At 59.3% G+C, this 18,132-nt stretch overlaps 3 protein-coding genes and 1 pseudogene across 3 annotated transcripts; 2 read left to right on the forward strand and 2 right to left on the reverse strand.

Annotated features, from left to right (window-relative positions):
- Positions 1–94: 94 nt before the first annotated feature.
- Positions 95–1,829, forward strand: ACA1_061710 (uncharacterized protein; the record flags this gene model as incomplete). The annotated part of the gene is made up of 5 exons (XM_004339396.1): positions 95–517; positions 649–715; positions 808–892; positions 1,011–1,475; positions 1,568–1,829. The coding sequence occupies 5 exons, from the start codon at positions 95–97 to the stop codon at positions 1,827–1,829; spliced, it is 1,302 nt and encodes a 433-aa protein (XP_004339444.1).
- Positions 1,830–2,108: 279 nt separating this feature from the next.
- Positions 2,109–9,151, reverse strand: ACA1_061720 (annotated as a pseudogene).
- A 304-nt stretch (positions 9,152–9,455) lies between these two features.
- On the reverse strand, positions 9,456–11,507 carry ACA1_061730 (uncharacterized protein; the record flags this gene model as incomplete). Its single annotated transcript, XM_004339397.1, is given in 4 exon segments — positions 9,456–10,964; positions 11,039–11,137; positions 11,204–11,275; positions 11,292–11,507. 4 exon segments carry the CDS (start codon positions 11,505–11,507, stop codon positions 9,456–9,458), a joined length of 1,896 nt encoding a protein of 631 aa, XP_004339445.1.
- Positions 11,508–12,214: 707 nt separating this feature from the next.
- Positions 12,215–18,018, forward strand: ACA1_061740 (Sec7 and ankyrin domain containing protein; the record flags this gene model as incomplete). Its single annotated transcript, XM_004339398.1, has 16 exons — positions 12,215–13,593; positions 13,671–15,248; positions 15,329–15,479; positions 15,551–15,685; positions 15,766–15,837; positions 15,909–16,108; positions 16,178–16,277; positions 16,369–16,487; positions 16,584–16,664; positions 16,747–16,859; positions 16,935–17,040; positions 17,131–17,251; positions 17,343–17,592; positions 17,687–17,748; positions 17,844–17,921; positions 17,998–18,018. 16 exons carry the CDS (start codon positions 12,215–12,217, stop codon positions 18,016–18,018), a joined length of 4,566 nt encoding a protein of 1,521 aa, XP_004339446.1.
- Between the last annotated feature and the right edge of the window lie 114 nt (positions 18,019–18,132).

Raw genomic sequence — 18,132 nt, forward strand, 5'->3', positions numbered from 1 at the left:
CATCAGCGGCCGCGTCTCGGAGCGCAATCGATATAGCCAATCTAATCATTAAAAATTCAATTTGGAATGGCAAATCGTTGGATAAAGGCAAGACATGGAAGCGAAGAAGAAGGGAAAGCAGCAGGCAGCAGCCAAAGCCGGCCCACCCAAGGCATTGAAGATGAAGAAGGCCTCCTCATCTTCTGAGCCCGTGCGATGGACCTGGCGCAACAACCCCCTCCTCAACGTCGTGCTGCTCCTCGCCGTGCCCCTCCCCTCCATCGCCTTCATGTGGTTCCTCTCCCACTCGTGCAGCGACCCGTCCGCCCTCGCCGCCCTGCCCGCGTCGTGGCGCGTGAGCCTGCCCGAGTCGGTCGCGTCGCTGCTGGGCCTCGGTGCCGCCGGCGCGGCCGAGGTGGGTCCCGAGCAGGTGTGCAGCTGGGCCATGGAGCACCCGCTGGCCCTCCTCAACGTCCTCTTCTTCCTCAACGTCGACGTCCTCTTCTGGCTCATCAGCCTCTTCCAGGGCTCCACCTGGGTTCGTTCACTTTACCACACACACACACACACACACACACACACACACACACACACACACACACACAACACACACACGCACCACCGCACACGCATTCTTACTCACACAATCAAACGCGCGCGCGCACACAGCTCATCGACCCGTACTGGACCATCATTCCGGTGCTCATCGCGCATTTCTTCGCGGCCCACCCCGCCGGTACGCCTCTTTGCGGCTGGGATGTATCGGTCCGGGCCTTGCTGACACACACACGACACACGACACACACACCTCCCCGATCGTGCCCGCAGCGACGTTTGACCCGCTGCGCTCGTTCTTGTCCCTCGGCCTCGTCTGGCTCTGGAGCATCCGGCTCACCCACTCCTACTTCCGCAGGTGACACTTCTCCCGTCGCCTTGTGCCCTCTCTCCTACTATGACACCACCGCACACGCCCCACACGCCGCACACACCGCGCACACCGCACACACCGCACACGCACACACTGCACATAGGGAGGAGTGGGAGCTGGGCGCGAGGGAGGATTGGCGGTTCACGGACATGCGCAAGCGCTACGGCGCCGCCCTGTGGGCGGTCCTCTCCTTCCCGATCGCCTACCTGTCCCAGCACGTCCTGCTCGTGGGCATCTGCCTCCCCTTCTACTCCATCCACTTCCCCGCCCTCTCGCCCCTGCCCGCCTCCGCCGCGCCGGCCGACCTCCTGGGCCTCCGCGACCTCGTCGCCTCCTCCGCCGCCAACGCCACCGCCACGGCCGCCTCCGCTGCTGCGGCGCTGCCGCCGTCGCCGCCGTTCGATGGCGTGTGGGACCCGCTGATCGCCGGCCTGTGCCTGGCGGGTATCGTGGTGGCCTATTTCGCCGACACCCAGCTGTGCGCGTTCATGCACGCCAACGAGCAGCGCGCGCGGCAGGGCAAGCCCAAGGTGCTCATCCTGAACTCGGGCCTCTGGTACTACTCCAGGTACGACTACCACCCTCTCGCCCCAGCTCCGTTTTATCATCGTGCCGTCGTCTGATTGGCTGTGCTGACGTGGCGCATGTGCGATCGATCAGGCATCCCAACTATTTTGGCGAGCAGCTGTGGTGGTGGGCGCTGTCGCTGTTCTCAGTCTACGTGGGGCAGTGGTACATGGTGGCGGGCACTCTCATCAACTCGCTGTGCCTGGCGACAGTGACGCTGATGGTCGAGCAGCGCATGCTCGAGCGGCCCGAGCGCAAGCAGGCCTTCCTCGAGTATCAGCGCACCACCTCCGTGCTCGTCCCCTGGTTCAAGGGCAGCGCTACCACTGCCTCTACGACCAAGAAGAGGAATTGAAAAGTTTCGTAAATGTTTTTCGTTTTTAAGCGGTTTGCTGTGGCGGTGAGGGCTGGCAAGCACTCGGTTTAGGGTGCAGGAAGGAATGGAGGGCGGCAGCGGCCATCCGCCGCAGCTCGGTCTCGGGCAAAACCTCCTCCAGATTCGCGTAGTTCGCTCTGTGCGCCGCCGAAGGGAATTGGTGTCGTGGTGTAAGGAACCGAATGGGTCAGTATCAATTGGGAACAAGGCGTCGGTACCGGTTGGCGTTCAAGGTGCCAATGCAGCTCAAGGCCAAACTCAGCGGTCGGCCACGACCTGCGCAGTATATGGTAAGCTGGACCACCTTGGTTAACAGGTAAATGTCAGGGAGCGCATGCGTGCCCACCTGCGAGTGAGTGGCCAAATGCGGACTGTAGCGTGGAGGCAGGCTTTGATCGTAATCGCCGACGTCGGGTACAGCCGCCGGTGCGGTGCCCTCGAGCGACACGCCCATCGAAGCGAGCCCCACTGCTCACCAGGATCGCTGCCGCCTGCTCGTTGCCTGCCCTCATGTCCACCACCTTGAGTGCACGTGTTTGACCAAGTGGGAAGGTGGCGATCGTACAAGCGGCGAGGGCGACCTGGAGCGCGGTCAGGCCATCGGCGTTGGGCACATCGAGCAGCCGACGGAGTTCGTCGTCACTGTGCTGCTGCCTGATGTGGTCAAGGGTGGCCTGCACGATCTCATGGCAGCCCAGTTCCTGTGTGCTCCCATTGTGATGAGTCAGCCAGTCCCTACATACCACGGCCTGCGAATGAAATGAATGATGACAAACCTTGGATGCCAAGTGGAGAAGGCTGTTGTGGTGCTGGTCCCGACCCTCGACAATGGCCGGCTGCGCGCTCATCGCTTCGCTCACTGAATGTAGAGAGCGGTGTGCATTCAGCGCGCCGCAAACACCGACCCTGTGCCTGCATATAAGCAGGCGCACCATGAGCCACGTGGGCCGGGCTGATCAACGCTGTCAGCTCGCGCTTGAGCTGACGCACCACCGATTTCACCTTGCCATGGCCCACCTGCACCGGTTTTAGCATTTCCTTCATCATACCTGGCCCACGTAGGCAAGTGTGGACCAACGTACCACCAACGTGCCAGCGAGGAGGATGACGCGCCCAAGCAATGGAAACTGCGCGTGCTCCTCCACCACCACCGGCTTGAGCGGGCGCAACCGCACCAGCGCCACTGATTGAAGCTGATTAGCGTGCCCCCACAATTGTGCGTGCCTACAGAGAGGGCTTGTACGTTGTCCGACACAGACCTTGGTGGCGGCGGGGGTCAGACTCTCTGTGCCGGCAAGTGGTGGACCATCAGAGTCCAGAACGGGCATCACGTCCACCACCTGTCACGCCGTGTGGTGTAAGGAACAGGCCCCTGGCGTGGGTCGCATGTGCGATGGGGAAGCGATACCAGGCATGGCACACGCGCGTTGTGTGCGCACATTGTCAGAGTGTAACCGACCCCGAAGGCGTTGGTCGGCTTGCGCTGCACATTTTATCAGAACGCCGCGCCATAGTTGCGTGGTCAAGAGCGCGCACCTTGGCGTAGGCATCCACTGTCTCCACCTGAGCGACCAACTCCATCGCCGTCAGCTCCACAAGCGACGCCGCGTACTCTTCGGCTGGCATGATCACCGCACCTGTGCCGTGTGTGCGGTGTGCCCGTATTACGGTGTTCAGTGTTCTGTGGCAAAGAAAGCGTGGGCGGCAGCGCACCATTGGGATAGGCGCAGAACGGCGCCGTGGGCTGGCCGCGCACGCACACTCCAACCACGTCGCCGGGCTTGGCCTCGGGTCGCGACTCGTGAAACATCTCGACAGTGAACGCCCCGAAGCTCTTGAGGCTCGCCTGGGCGCTCTTATCCTGCGTCCACGGTGTGCGCTTCCACCCAATCGGGTCGCTCGGGCAGCACGCCAACCTATCGCCCCTGTGTGGATTGATTAGTTGATTGATCACACCAATCACATGAGATCTTAACACTCCGTGCCGTGGGTGTCAGATCAGTCTTACGGTTTGAGTTGTCCGCTCAGTTGGCGCCCGCAAATCACAGTGCCTATCCCAGCTGCCGGTAGACATCAGCACGCACACAACGCAAACACCAAAGGAGAGGAAACGAGACACCACCGACACATAGACAACACCACTCGCACGGCAGGGACAATACCAATCCTGTAGCTGTCGTGAATGGGCAGGCGCATTGGCTGCTGCTCTGGACTCTGTTCCTGGTTCCCGGTTGTGCGAGCGAGGGCTTCACTCTTCCTTCTGCCCTCGAGCCTTCTTGTGTGAGTCGCCATCGCACACCCGAGTACGCACAAACGCGCAGAGTAGAGGAGAACGCACAGCACTTGAGCCCGCAGAGCTTCGATGAAGGTCTTCCCGCCGTCTGACCAGGCATAGGGTTCATCGGTGATGCCGCGATGCTGCTCCCCGACACTCACGCCGACGACGGTGATGCCGGACCTGCGCACCATGCCCGCCAGACAAGCGGTTCAGAACCGAGTCACGTTCGGTGGGCCACAATGACGACGAGTGGAGGGTGTACGGGTGGAACCCGAGCGAGCAATGCTTGGTAAGCAGATTCAGCACAAAGCGCTTGGTCCGCTCGAATGCCTGCTGCTGGCAGTGATCGCCTCTTCCCTCCCCGGCGACGATATCAAGCTTGGTCACGCACACCACAATGTCTTCGATCTCTAGCGCCCTGTCGACCCTCACCCACCAGTTAATGATAACAACACTACTAATAACAAAGGGAAAATGGGGCGCACTTGAGCACGATCGCTTGGGTCATGAGGACGCGTGCCGCATCATCGTTCGGGTCCTCCATGTCGACGTTGGCAGCCACCACCAGCACTGCCGAGTCGGCCTGCACGGGGTGGTGGAGGTTACAGCTTTCATCATTGCACCACCGTCTCTGTATTATGGGTTGGCTGGTTTGCATACCAGGCAGGCATTGCGGATGAAGGTAGTCAGCAGGTGGGGTCGCCCCGGCACGCTCACCAGGGAGCAGTTGAATCCGTCGTGGTACGCCTTCACCACCCTTATCATACGTCACACACAGGTGTCAGCCGGCACCACGTGAGGCATCTCGGTGCATTCCCTACCCTCGCTAGGCGCGGGACTGTACCGCGCGTAGCGAGTGTGTCGCTCAATGTGCTCATCTCTCGTGCGGTCGATCAGGATTGTGGACGCATTCAAGCCATTGCGCTGCAATGTACGAGATGGCGGGAGGTTAGGGACACTGCATGGGGGGGGGCTTTGAAGCGATCAGATTGAGGCGCGCCGTCGTACCACGTAGGCGGCATTGGCAAGGCCGCACAGGCATTGGAGGAGCGCCGTCGCACCGTGGCCAGAAGGACCCACAACCACCACCACCTGCACAAAAAGGCCATGCGTAGCATTTGGCCAATTTTAAGTGTGTAAAATTTAAATGGAAAAAGAAGTGCTTTCGACGAATGCACGTCGTTGACAAAGTTCATGGTATGCTTACCGGCGATGCGTTTGTCATTAGCAAGGTCGGTGCGTCACGTTGAGCGTCGAGCAAGAAGAACGGAAGAGGCTAAAAAGAGTCGGGGGTGGTTTCCATTCACAGACACCACCGACGCCGCGGTGGTGAGAGATTTCCGCCGAGGCAGTGGTGAGAGCTTTCCGGCGGAGTCAAAGAAATAAGTCACCTGAGTGCATTCACGAAAAGAGCGTGTGGACCGATTCATCCAGGCCCACCGGAACACAGGAAGGAATGGAGGGCGGCAGCGGCCACCCGCCGCAGCTCGGTCTCGGGCAAGGCCTCCTCCAGATTCGTGTAGTTCGCCCTGTCCAAAAAGAATTATAAGTTATTATGTAATGCATTATTATTGTAGTTCTGTGTGTCGTCGTACCGGTTGGCGTTCAAGACCTTCACGCAGCTCAGGGCCAAGCTCAGGGGTCGGCGGCGACCTGCGCAGGCCCCCATCAGCATCCACCATCCATCATCGATGGGGGGGGGGTGAGGGAACGCGCGCTGGTGATACCTGAGACCGGATCGCGCAAGGCGGACGGCAGTGCTGAGGCCGCCTTTGATCGTAGCCGCCGTCGGGTACAGCCGCCGGTGTGGTGCCCTCGCGCCACACTCCAGTCGAAGCGAGCCCCACTGGCCACCAGGATCGTTGCCGCCTTCTCGTTGCCTGTCCTCATGTCCACCACCACGCCCACCACCTTGAGTGCGCGTGTTTGACCAAACAAACAAAAAAGGCCTTGGAAGCAGGGGAGCGATCGTACAAGCGGCGAGGGCGACCTGGAGCGCGGTCAGGCCATCGGCGTTGGGCACATCGAGCAGCCGACGGAGTTCGTCGTCACTGTGTTGGTGCCTGATGTGGTCAATGGCGGCCTGCACGATCTCATGGCAGCCCAGTTCCTGGTGTGTTCGCCGTTGTCGTAAGTCGGCCAGTAGTAATAGGTCGGTCCTCTGCAAATGAAATGAATGTAATGATGACAAACCTTGGATGCCAAGTGGAGGAGGCTGTTGTGGTGCTGGTCCCGACCTGTGATAATGGCCGGCTGCGCGCTCATCACTTCGCTCACTGGAGATTGAGCGTGTGTTGTGTGCGTGTGCAGTTGCCAGACAATGTTAGCTCCCACCGAGAGCTGGGGTGGTGTGAGATGCACATAAGAAGGCGTCATGTGCCGCACCATGAGCCACATGAGCCGGGCCGATCAACGCTGTCAGCTCGCTCTTGAGCTGACGCACCACCGATTTCACCTTGCCGTGGCCCACCTGCACACATAATAATTCATTGATCAGCATTTATTCATGTGATACAAACGTGTGTTATTATCAAACATTTGATTTATCAGAAGCAAATCTGTTAAAAAGTAAAGTGCGTTGCTAATTTACGTCGCGGATTGCCCCACGTAGTCAAGTGTGGACCAACGTACCACCAACGTGCCAACGAGGAGGATGACGCGCCCAAGCAATGGAAACTGCGCGTGCTCCTCCACCACCACCGGCTTGAGCGGGCGCAACCGCACCAGCGCCACTAATTGGGACGGCTTGAGGTGTGTGTCGTGTCCTGTGCGCATGTGTGCGTACGTGGGGCAAGAAGACCACGAGAGTTGTACCTTGTCCGACTTCGACCTTCGTGGCGCTCAGACCATCTCCTGTGTCGGCATGTGGTAGGCCGTCGGAGGAATCCAGAATCGTGATCACTTCCACCACCTTGCAAGCCGTGTGGTGAGAAAAATTGTGGCAATGTAAACGTTTGGCGGAGGTGTGACGGGATAGCGATACCAGGCATGGCACACGCGCGTTGTGTGCGCACATTGTCAGAGTGTAACCGACCCCGAAGGCGTTGGTCGGCTTGCCCTGCACATTTTATAAGATTTACGTAGTCATGCCGCACGTTAGTCGCGTGCGGTGGTGGTGCGCCCGCGTCGGAGCACATTATACAATAATGAAATGCAAAGAATGCATGGACAGCAGCGCACCATTGGGATAGGCATAGAACGGCGCCGTGGACCGGCCGCGCGCACACACTCCAACCACGTCGCCGGGCTTGGCCTCGCTCCGCGATTCGTTAAACATCTCGACAGTGAACGTCTGGAAGCTCTTGAGACTCCCCTGGGCGCTCTTGTCATGCCGCCATTCGCTGGTGCGCCTCCACCCAATCGGGTCGCTCGGGCAGCATGCCAGACTATCGCCCCTGTGTGGATTTATCGATTGATCACACCAATCTCACGTGATCAGGCACACACCAGTCGCAGCGCCCAATTGGGTCAAGTTGTCGTACGGCCTGATTAGTCCGCTCAGTTGGCGTCCGCAAATTACATTGCTGGCAAGCCCAGCTGGGCCAGTAGACATCAGTCAACACGACACGACACAGGAACGATAAGACAACACCACTCGCACGGCAGGGACAATACCAATCCTGTAGCTGTCGTGAATGGGCAGGCGCATGGGCTGCTGCTCTGGGCTCTGTTCCTTGTTCTTCGCCGCACGAGCGATGGCTTCACTCTTCCTCCTGCCCTCGAGCCATGATGAGCCACTACCACATACACACACAGGGTGACCGCGCAATGAATTGTAGGTTAGAAGAGTACGCACAGCGCTTGAGCCCGCAGAGCTTCGGTGAAGGTCTTCCCGCCGTCCGACCAGGCATAGGGTTCGTTGATGATGCCGCGGTGCTGCTCAAACTCCGCCCCAATGCTCACGCCGACGACGGTGATGCCGGAGCTGCGCACCATTGCCCGCCAGACAACAAGTTCAAAACCGGGTCACGTTCGGTGGTCAATGACGATGACGAGTGGCGGGTGTGTACGGGTGGAACCCGAGCGAGCGATGCTCGGTGAGCAGGTTCAGCACGAAGCGCTTGGTTCGCTCGAATGCCTGCTGCTGGCCCTGTTCTCCTCCTTCAGTGGCGACGAGATCAAGCTTGGTCACGCACACCATGATGTCCTCGATCTCAAGCGCCCTGCACGCACCATCAGTGAGAGTCGAAACAATAAATGATTAAACAAATATATCAACATAATACTGAACTTACAAGTATTTATTATTATTATTATAATGGGAAGAGGGTGGGGTGCACACTTGAGCACGATCGCTTGGGTCAAGAGGACGCGCGCTGCATCATTCGTCGGGTCCTCCATGTTGACATCGGCAGCCACCACCAGCACTGCTGAGTCGGCCTGTATGGTGGTACTTACTTATCAGCCTTCGTCTTCATCTTCATTGCAGAGAAGAGCAGAACTTCGCATACCAGGCAGGCATTGCGGATGAAGGTGGAAAGCAGGTGGGGGCGTCCCGGCACGCTCACCAGGGAGTAGTTGACTCCACCGTGAAAGGCCCTCACCACCCTTTACACCACACCACACCACACCACCAGGTGTCAGGCGGCACTACTACACGCATGGTGCATCCCTCGGGGGGGGGTACCGCGCGTAGCGAGTGTGTCGCTCGATAAGCTCATCTCTCGTGCGGTCGATCAGGACCGTGTACGCATTCAAGCCATTGCCCTGTCATGTTTGGGGGGGGGGTGTTTGGGTAATAGCGCTTCGGGGGTAGGAGGAGGTACCAGGGCATAGGCGCGCCGTCGTAACACGTAGGCGGCATCGGCAAGGCCGCACAGGCATTGGAGGAGCGCCGTCGCACCGTGGCCAGAAGGACCCACAACCACCACCACCTGCACGCACAGACAAAGAAAATGTTGTCGTTTCCCTGCCTGACATGGTAATTTATACTATTAAAAATAAATAAAAATACAGCTTTTGTTTGCATTGTTTCTGTATCGGGGTTGCTGATTTTTCTACGTACTGGCGACGCAGTGGTCATGATGCAGTAAGGTGCGCGTCTGGAGGAGAAGCTGGAAGAACAGTTGGTGCGGGTCGGAAAACAAAACAAAAAGCTCGGAGTTGTTTCCATTCACCGAGCACAAAGTTCGGGCCGAAATCGAGGTTTACTACGGTCGGCAAACGTGATCAGCCACAGACAAAGAAAGTAATAAGAGGGGTGCGTGACATCAAAGGGTCCTCCGAACACCTCCCATCCCTTGACATGTCAGCCCCGGTGGCCGCCTCGAGTTCAACGGGACAAATATTTGATTACCCACTTGTGCCCTCAAAAGTGTCATGCAGCTCTACCACTCCTTCTCCTCGAAATCCTCGCTATCGCAGTCCTCATCTTTGTCTTCGTCGGCATCCTTCTTGCATGGTTCAAGCAACGGGTCGTCTCCCGCATACGCTTCGTCGAGGACCTTGCACGTTGCATCGTGCGTTGCTGCATTCGTCGAAGTCCCTCGGTCACTCAGCCTGGTCTCGCCGCCTGGCGATCGGTGCACCGGCCTCGTCGTTGATGATGATTGTTCGTCGCCACGGCCGACGAGGTACACCGCTGGGCTGCGCTCCGGAGTTGTCGGCTCCAGCTCGCCCCGTCGCTGATGTCCAGAGGCGCTCTTGCTGTCGTCGCTTTCTTCGCTGCTGCTGCTGCTGCTGCTGGGCGAGGGGCTTCGCTCGCTCGCTCGCCTCGACTCGGGTGGCATGGGGCTCGCCAGCATCTTTGACGCACCGCGTTGCAGCTTCTGGAAGAACCTCTGCGTCGATCCCCCATCGTCATCTTCATCACCACCATCGTCGCCATTGTCGTTGTCTTCTGTGACCTTGGCACTCTCACCCTTGGCGGCCGGAGCCATTTCCTCAGCTTCACTAGGTTGCTTCGCTGCGCATCGCGCACCGTCGTCTTCGTCTCCTGGGCCACGCTTGGCATCGCCGCCGTCATTGTGCGCAATCCTCGCTGTCGTACGCGTGGCCTTCTCGCTCCCGGTACGTCTCGGAGGCGTCTTGAATTCCTCTATGTCTTCGTCCTCCTCCTCTGCGCCTTGCTGATTGCTCGCATGGTGCTTGGCGGGGCGCGAGTCGCGTCGTGTCTTCTTTCTGGCGTGTTGCTTCTTTCTCTTTTCGATCTCTTCCTCCTCCTCCTCGTTGTCGTCGCTGTCATCTGCTTCGTCCTTGCACGACTTTCGCTTTCTCGTTCGAGGGGTTCGGCTGAGCCTCGCCGACTTCTTTTTCGTGGGCGTCTCTCTTTCTTCGTCGGCTTCCTCCTCTTCTTCTTCTTCTTCGTCATTCCAACTCCCATCTTCATCTTCTCCCTCACCCTCACTCTTGCTTTTCCTCTTCTCAGCCTTTTTCTTGCCCTTCTTCTTTGCCGGCCTCTCCCTATCCTCTATCGTGCGTCGCTTCCCTCCTTTCTCTTTCGCGCCGCCCGGAGTCCGTCGCTTCTTGGCTCTGACCTCGACCACTTCGTCGTCCTCGTCCTCCTCCTCCTCGACACTCTCCTCATCTAGCACGACTACTTTGTCTTTCTTCTTCGCACTCGCCTGCTTTCCCTTCGGCTTGGCCTTAAGGGGCGACCTCCTGTCGCGTTGGTGATCGCTCGCAGTGCCACCCGCGGTGTACTGCTCGCCACCGAGCCGGATGGCCTCGAGGCGCGCCATGATGAGGCCGATGAGTACGGCAGCCCTGCTTTCCTTGTGCTGCGGTTCGATGCCCAGGTTGCGGCACACGCGGCGCAGGAGCGGCGAGCCGAAGCCCATCAGGTAGTTCTGCACTCCGACCCGATGCAAGCTCTCCTCGAGCAGCGCTTGCAGCTCCTGCACCCGCGAAACGTGAAGATCAGCGATTCGGTGTCACCGGCCATTCAACATTCTAGCGGGATGAAGCGCACCTCGAGCTTGTGCGCCTCCAGTTCAGCCGCAGTGGCGTATCCGCCGTCGTCCATCTCCAGATCCGTGCAAGCTAGGGTGAGCACTTCATCCAAGCAGGCCTGGGTCAATCAAAGAAATCACCGTTGAGTGAACGTGAGCGCACGGTCGTAGCCGCTAGGACGCACCTCATCGGTCTGGCTCTCGCGGCACAGCATTGCCATCACGTCCACGCTGCGCACGAACCGACGCGCATACTCCTGTGCACGAGCGCACATGCGGGGGTGAGTGGGCGACTCGACGAAAGGCGGAGTGGGCGATGGCGACCTTGGGGCCGAGCTCGCACAGGACTTCGATGAAGCGCTTCTGGAGCACCTGCTTGTTTCGCGGGTTGTTGCCGCCGTGGTCGATGGGCACCCCGGCCATGGCTGCAGTGAGCTGCTTCAGCGTGAGAGCGTGCACGAAGGACTTGGCGCCGACCCTCACCACCATGGCCTCGGCAGCCTTCACAAGGTGGTGTCTCGCCGCACGTTCACTGATTGGCGACATCTGTCTGTGCTTGGCTTCGTCTTCAGTTTCAGCTTCCTCATCTCCATCCTGCAGGCTGCCGGCGATGATGGATTGAAGGATGCGATCTTCCGATGGTTCGATCGATCCAAGTTTGGCGTGGCGGTGCAGATGGGCGAGACTGGGTGTGTTCAGGCGATCGATCAATAAGCGAGGAGTGAATGGCAGCCGCACATCGTCAGGCTCTACGCTCATTGCCTTGTGGCCACAATCTTCGCTCTCGAGATTAACTGGCGAAAGCGCCCCAATAAAATATTTAATCGCAAGTTTGCAAGAAGGAGAACGACGCGAGCATGACTGCCGAGCAGCATCGATTCTTCTATGGTGGGAGGGGGAGGGGTTCATACGGTCTCAACCAGCTCAAGGTACCCGAGGTGGGAAACTGCGTGGTGCTCCACCACCACGTCGGAGAGGCCCTTGTTCATTTTCAATTTCAAATCGGTCGTGAATTATGTTCTTGGGCCGAACACGGTTTTGGATCTAAATAGGGAAGAAACGCAAAAGTTGAACGTCTCTTTGTTGAACAGCTCTACAGGTGTTCAACGAAGAAGAAGGAGAAGAGGCAAGCGTTAGGGCCAACCGCATCATCGTCAACCCGCATCAACAGCTGGCCCTCTCTTCTGGATTAGGGGATGAGGCGATCGAGCGTAGAGGCAGATGAGCGGGAGAGTAGCGAGGGAGCGAAGGACACAGGGAAGGACTCGCGAGAGTCAAGGGGCGGGGGCAGCAAGATCGTCGTGAGCCCCAGCAGTAGCAATGGCAGCGTCTCGACGATTCGTACGCGCGCGATGAAGAAGGCGGCCAGCTCGCGGCAGGGCCTGGTCGTAACGACCAAGGCCGGCCGCGATGTGACATCCTCGTCACCATCATCAGACGAACGCGATCGCAAGGCCCCGCTCGACCGCACCACTTCGGGCCGCTTCGGTTGTAGCATACATCGCCACAAGGAGAAAGAAGGCGGCTCGGATGGATCCGACGATGGAGACGACGCCCGTACGCCCAAGCGCCGCAGCATCCAGCTCGACTTCATTCACGACAAGGAGAAGGAGGACGGCGAGCGGGAGAGCCGGCGCAAGGAGAAGGGCGAGGGGGGCGATCGAGATCGTGAGAGAGATCGCGATCGCGACAGAGAGCGCAGCCGGCGAGGGCGAGACGGCGACAAGGACAAGGAGAGGACCCGCGACGGCGACAACAAGGACAAGGACAGCAGCAAGGACCGAGACAGGGACAAGGACGGCGATCGACAGACGCTGCGCGAGAAGCTGACCGAGAGCGACGGCAAGCCGCATCTGCGCGAGAGGCCGAGCGAGAGCGACAAGGAGCGCGTCTCGCGCGATGGAGACTCCAACAAAGATCGAGAGAGGGGCGACAAGGACAGAGAGAGCAAAGATGGTGGCGGCGGCAGGACCAAAGATGGCGACAAGGACAGCAAAGACAGCAAAGATCGGGAGAGGACACGAGACGAGAAGGACAAGGACAAAGATCGGAGCGAGAGGGGCGACAAGGACAGAGAGAAGGACAAGGACCGCCACAAGGACCGGGGCGAGAGGGGCGACAAGTCTGACGGCGGCAAAGATCGAGAGAGAGCGCGCGAGAGCGACAAAGACCGCGAACGTTCGGCCAAGGACGGCGATAAGGACAGAGAGAGGGACAAGGACAGGGACAAGGAGAAGGAGAAGGACGGCAAGGACAGCAAAGATAGAGAGCGGACGAGGGAGGGCGATAAGGAGAAGGAGAAGGACCGGGAGAGGCGGAAAGACAAGGACGGCGCGGGGCACCGTCGGGGTGGTGGCGAGAAGTCCAAGCGCGACAGGGACAGGGACAGGGACCGCGACAGCAGCAGAGAGGGCGGCAGAGAAAAGCGGGACAAGGGCGGGCGAAGAGACCGCGACAAGGAGAAGGTGCGGGAGCTTCTCGATGCGCGTACGCGTGGGCTTGACATCGACCTGCGCAAGCTGTCGCGCAGCGCCACCATCAACTCGGCCTCGTCGGCCTCCAGCCGCATGCCCAGGTAACCTTTGGCCGCCCCGTGTTACGTGCGTGTGACGCCCCCGTGTGGGTTCTGATATCTGATTGGGTGGTGTGCAGCCGAAAGAAGGAGAGCAAGAGGCCCAAGCGCAGCGACTCGCCCAAGCGACGCGAGCAGCCGGGCAAGGTCGAGCGCGAGTACCGCAAGCGCGAGCGAGACCGGCGGCGGGCGGAGAAGGACCGGCGGCGGGCGGAGAAGGCCAGCCCTCGCGGAAGCGAGATCTCTGAGGCCAATCAGTTCGGTGACGAGTTCCGGGCCGACTTTGAGGAGGTCACGCGGCTCATTCAGACGGGCCAGGCCGCGCGCGTGTCGATCCACGAGGCGGCGTTCGAGGGCAACGTGAAGGCGATGCGGTACCTCATGTACCCGCTGAAGCGGCGCCACGAGCTGACGCGATTGGTCAACAAGCGCGACGACGAGGGCACGACGCCGCTCCACCGGGCCGTGTCCAACGACCACTTCGAGGCGGCCAAGCTGCTGATCGAACGCGGCGCCAACGTCAACTTTGTGAGCGATGACGGATCGGCGCCGCTGCTCCACGCGGCCTACTCGGGCGAGGGCACCTGCGTGAAGCTGCTCGTGACCTACGGAGCCGACGTGAACACGTTCGACAAGGAGCGCACCACGCCGCTGCAGAAGGCCTGCTTCGCCGGCAACCTCGAGTGCATGGAGTACCTCGTTTCCAGGGGCGCCGCTCTCGATTTTGCCGACGACGACGGGACGACACCGCTGCATCACGCCGCGTCCCAGGGCCACCAGGAGGTGGTCAGGTCGCTGCTCTTCCTCCACGCATCCCGGACGACCAGCGGCAGCAGCGGCGGCGGCGGCAAAGGCGGCTCGCCTGTGGACTGTCAGGACACGGATGGGCTCACGCCGCTCCACAAGGCCGTGTTCGCCAACTTCCCGGGCTGCGTCGACCTCCTGCTCATGCACGGGGCCGACCCCAACATCGCCGACCAGGAGGGTCTCACGCCGCTGCACTTTGCCAGCGAGAAGAACCTCATCGAATGCGCCACCCTGCTGCTCGACCGGAGCAAGCGCACGCGGCCACCGCCTTCGCGGCCGCCACCGCCCACCCCATCGGCGGCAGCGGCAGCCGCCGACGTCGCCACCGCGCTCGAGGCCAGCGGCGGTGAGGGCAGCACCATCACCAACAACAACAACAATAGCGACGGTAAGCCGAAGGAGGCTGAGATAGCCATGAAGGTGGCTGACCCGAATGCAAGGGACAACGATGGGCTCAGCGTGCTCCACCATGCGTGCTACCACGGATACAGCGAGCTCGTGAGCCTTCTCATCTCCTACGGCGCCGACGTCAACGCCCGCGACAGCACAGGCTCGAACCCGCTGCAGTACAACGCGGCGTTCAACGGTTCCGAAGAGTGTACGGCTATCTTGCTAGAGCACAACGCCGAGGTGAACACCGACGACGAGGACTCCACGTCCGCGCTCATCCACGCCGCCTTCAACGGTCACTTGAAGTGCATGGCGCTCCTGCTCGACAAGCAGGCCTTCGTGAACGCCAGAGACCCCGAGAAGGCGACGGCGCTCCACAAGGCCGCCTACATGGGCCACATGGAATGTCTGGAGCTGTTGCTGGCCCGAGGCGCCGACCTCGCCATCCAGGACAACGAAGGGTGAGTCGCGCACGCCACGCATAGCAACGAGCAGGTTGGCTCCCGCTTGCTTATTTTCTGTATTTCCTCCATTATTGCAGGTCTTATCCGCTGCACAAGGCGGCGTACTCCAATCGGACGGACTGTCTTGCGGCTTTGCTCAAGAGCGGTGCCTCGGTGGACTGTCAGGACTTCCACGATGGGACGCCCCTGCACAACGCCGCCTTTGGCGGCCACGCCGAATGCATCGAGGTAAGGCCGCTTCGTGCTAGCCCGTACCATTGTTGTTGGGTAGTGAAAGTTTTCTCTTTTGGATTGGCCAGATCCTGCTCGAGCACGGGGCCAACCCCAACTGTGTCGACGATCAGGGGGTGTCGCCCCTGCACCTCGCCATCAGCTCCGGCCACTTCCAGTGCGCCAAGCAGCTGCTCGAGAAGGGCGCCGACATCAACCTCAGGGTACTCGCGCCCCCACCAAGTGTTACTTCAGGCGTTTCCCTCACCTCGCCTCACCTAACCGCTTCTCGCTGGCCATATAGGACGGGAAAGGCATGCCGCCGCTGCACTATGCCGTCAAGAGCCCAGAATGCATGCAGTTCTTGGTCGACCAGGTACACGAACGTGTTTGGTGTTGCACGCGTGTGCATTTGCAGACACTGAAAGAACGTACGCACATACGTAGGGTGCGGAGGTGGAGTACTGCGACCACAAGGGGCGCTCTCCGCTTTGGCTGGCAGTCAAGGTCGAGAGCGAGGAGAGCGCGGGCATACTCATCAAGGCCGGCGCCAATATTGAATCCGCTGACAACCGAGGGCGCAAGGTGGTGGACATGGCCCGAGGCGCCATCACCAAGGAGATGCTGACCAAGATGGCAGCGGAAAGGTGGGCACCGCCACACGCCGCCAAAGCGCTTTTGTGTTTTGTATTCCCTCGAAGCTCGCCGACTGACAGACACCGATATCGAACCGTGCCCAGGGATGAGCTCCAGGACATTCAGCACAAGGCGGACATGACCGAGGCGGCGCGCAAGTTCAATGCCAAGCCATCACTTGTGCGTCTATTGTTTAAGTGGAGGAGGAGGAGGAGGGGATCAGCTTACGTACGCCGGCCAATCACTGATGCCGGTGGTCAATGGCTCTCAGGCAATCGACTGGCTCCTGGAACGCAAGCTGCTTCAGCGCACGCCCGCGGACCTCGCTCGATTCCTGCACACGACTCCCGGCCTCTCGAAGATGAAGCTGGGCGAGCTGCTGTCGGCCAGGTGACTACTCCTTCCACTCTCTTTCCTCCGAGCTCCCGCTTTCCCACCGCCATGTAGCGCACCTTACCTTACGTTGTTTGTTTATCCGACACCCAGCGATAAGGAAAGCGTTGAGTTGCTCAAGGCCTACGCCGAACACTTCAATTTCGAGAACATGCACTTTGACCAGGCTCTTCGGTATGTCTCTTGGCGGTGGTGAGGCTCTTCTCCTCTGGTCATGTAACTCATACTTGGCGTGGTGCTTCTCACTTACTTACAGGCACTTCCTGGCCAAGTTCAAGATGGCGGGCGAGGCGCAGATCGTCGATCGTTTCATGACCCATTTTGCCGAGCGATTCTGCGCTTGCTGCCCCGACGTGTTCAAGTTTTCAGGTGCGAACCATCATCGGTCGTATCGAAACGTATGTGTGCGTCTCGAGCTTACAGTTGTCGGGGGGGCTCGTGCAGAAACGTGCTACATGCTCGCGTTCGCGACGCTCATGCTCAACACGGACGCCCACAACCCGCAAGTCAGGGACAAGATGTCCAAAACGGCATTCATCGCCAACAACCGGTACTCAATCGCCCCCTTGCGCATTGCCTCGAGACAAGCTCTCACCTTCCCTTTCCCTCTATCTCTCTTCTCTTTGCTGTGCCTTTCCAGAAAGCTCACCGTGCAAGAAGAGATACCCTCCGCCTTCCTCGAAGAATTGTATGATAAGATTGTGAAAAACGAAATCAAGATGGAAGTCGACGGTGTCATGTTCGGTTCAGCGGAGAAGAAGGTGCGCAAGTTCTCATCTTCGCCTTTGTCATGGCTCTACATTCATTCACTAACGTTGCATTGGTGTGATTTTGTGGTATGCGGTGGCACAGGGATGGCTCATCAAGCAGGGCGGTCGCATTCCCACGTGGAAGCGGCGATACTTCATTCTCACGCACAACTGCCTCTACTACTTCTTGAAGCCGGGCGACAAGGAACCGTGCGGCATGGTGCCGTTGGAGAACCTGTCCGTGCGCAAGTCGGTCAAGCAATCAAAGAAGTTCTGCTTCGAGATCTACAACCCGGAGCTCGAGAAGAACAAGGACAAGCCCAAGATCAAGTCCTGCAAAAAGACAAAAGAAGGTGCGGGCGGCACCACCACTACCCTTTGATTTCGTATCGCGTGGGCCTAACAAGTGTGTGTGTGTGTGTGCCTCGCACTTGCGTGCGATTACAGGCGAGGGCTTCCGGCAAGGTCATCACAAGGAGTACATGATCTGCGCGTCCTCGCAGCTCGAGGTACGCACCCGCAAGGACTCTAGACGCTTGGAGCACAACATCAGCACTAGTTTTTGGAGTTCTCAGACCCTCTTTCTCGTGGTACCATACAACAGATGGATGAGTGGATTGCCGCGATTGAGAGCAATGTTCACTCGTCGTCCATGGACCGGCTGTTGAACCGGGAGAACTCAGTACGTCGTTCCCTTCCTCCATCACGTGTACACTTTTGCTGAGTGCGCCATTCCCTTCCTTCTCGGTCTCAAGCAGGATGATGAAGAGGAAGACTGAGGAACGACAACGAAGCCCAAAATAGTACAGTAGAATAAAGCATTTATTCCATTGAATCGCCATGAGGTGCCTGTGCAACGCAGCTGCCACTCGCGTGAGGCCCGTGTAGTTGGT

The sequence above is a fragment of the Acanthamoeba castellanii genome, assembly GCF_000313135.1.
Source record: "Acanthamoeba castellanii str. Neff unplaced genomic scaffold scf7180000084599, whole genome shotgun sequence".
In the NCBI taxonomy this organism is placed as follows: domain Eukaryota; phylum Discosea; order Longamoebia; family Acanthamoebidae; genus Acanthamoeba; species Acanthamoeba castellanii.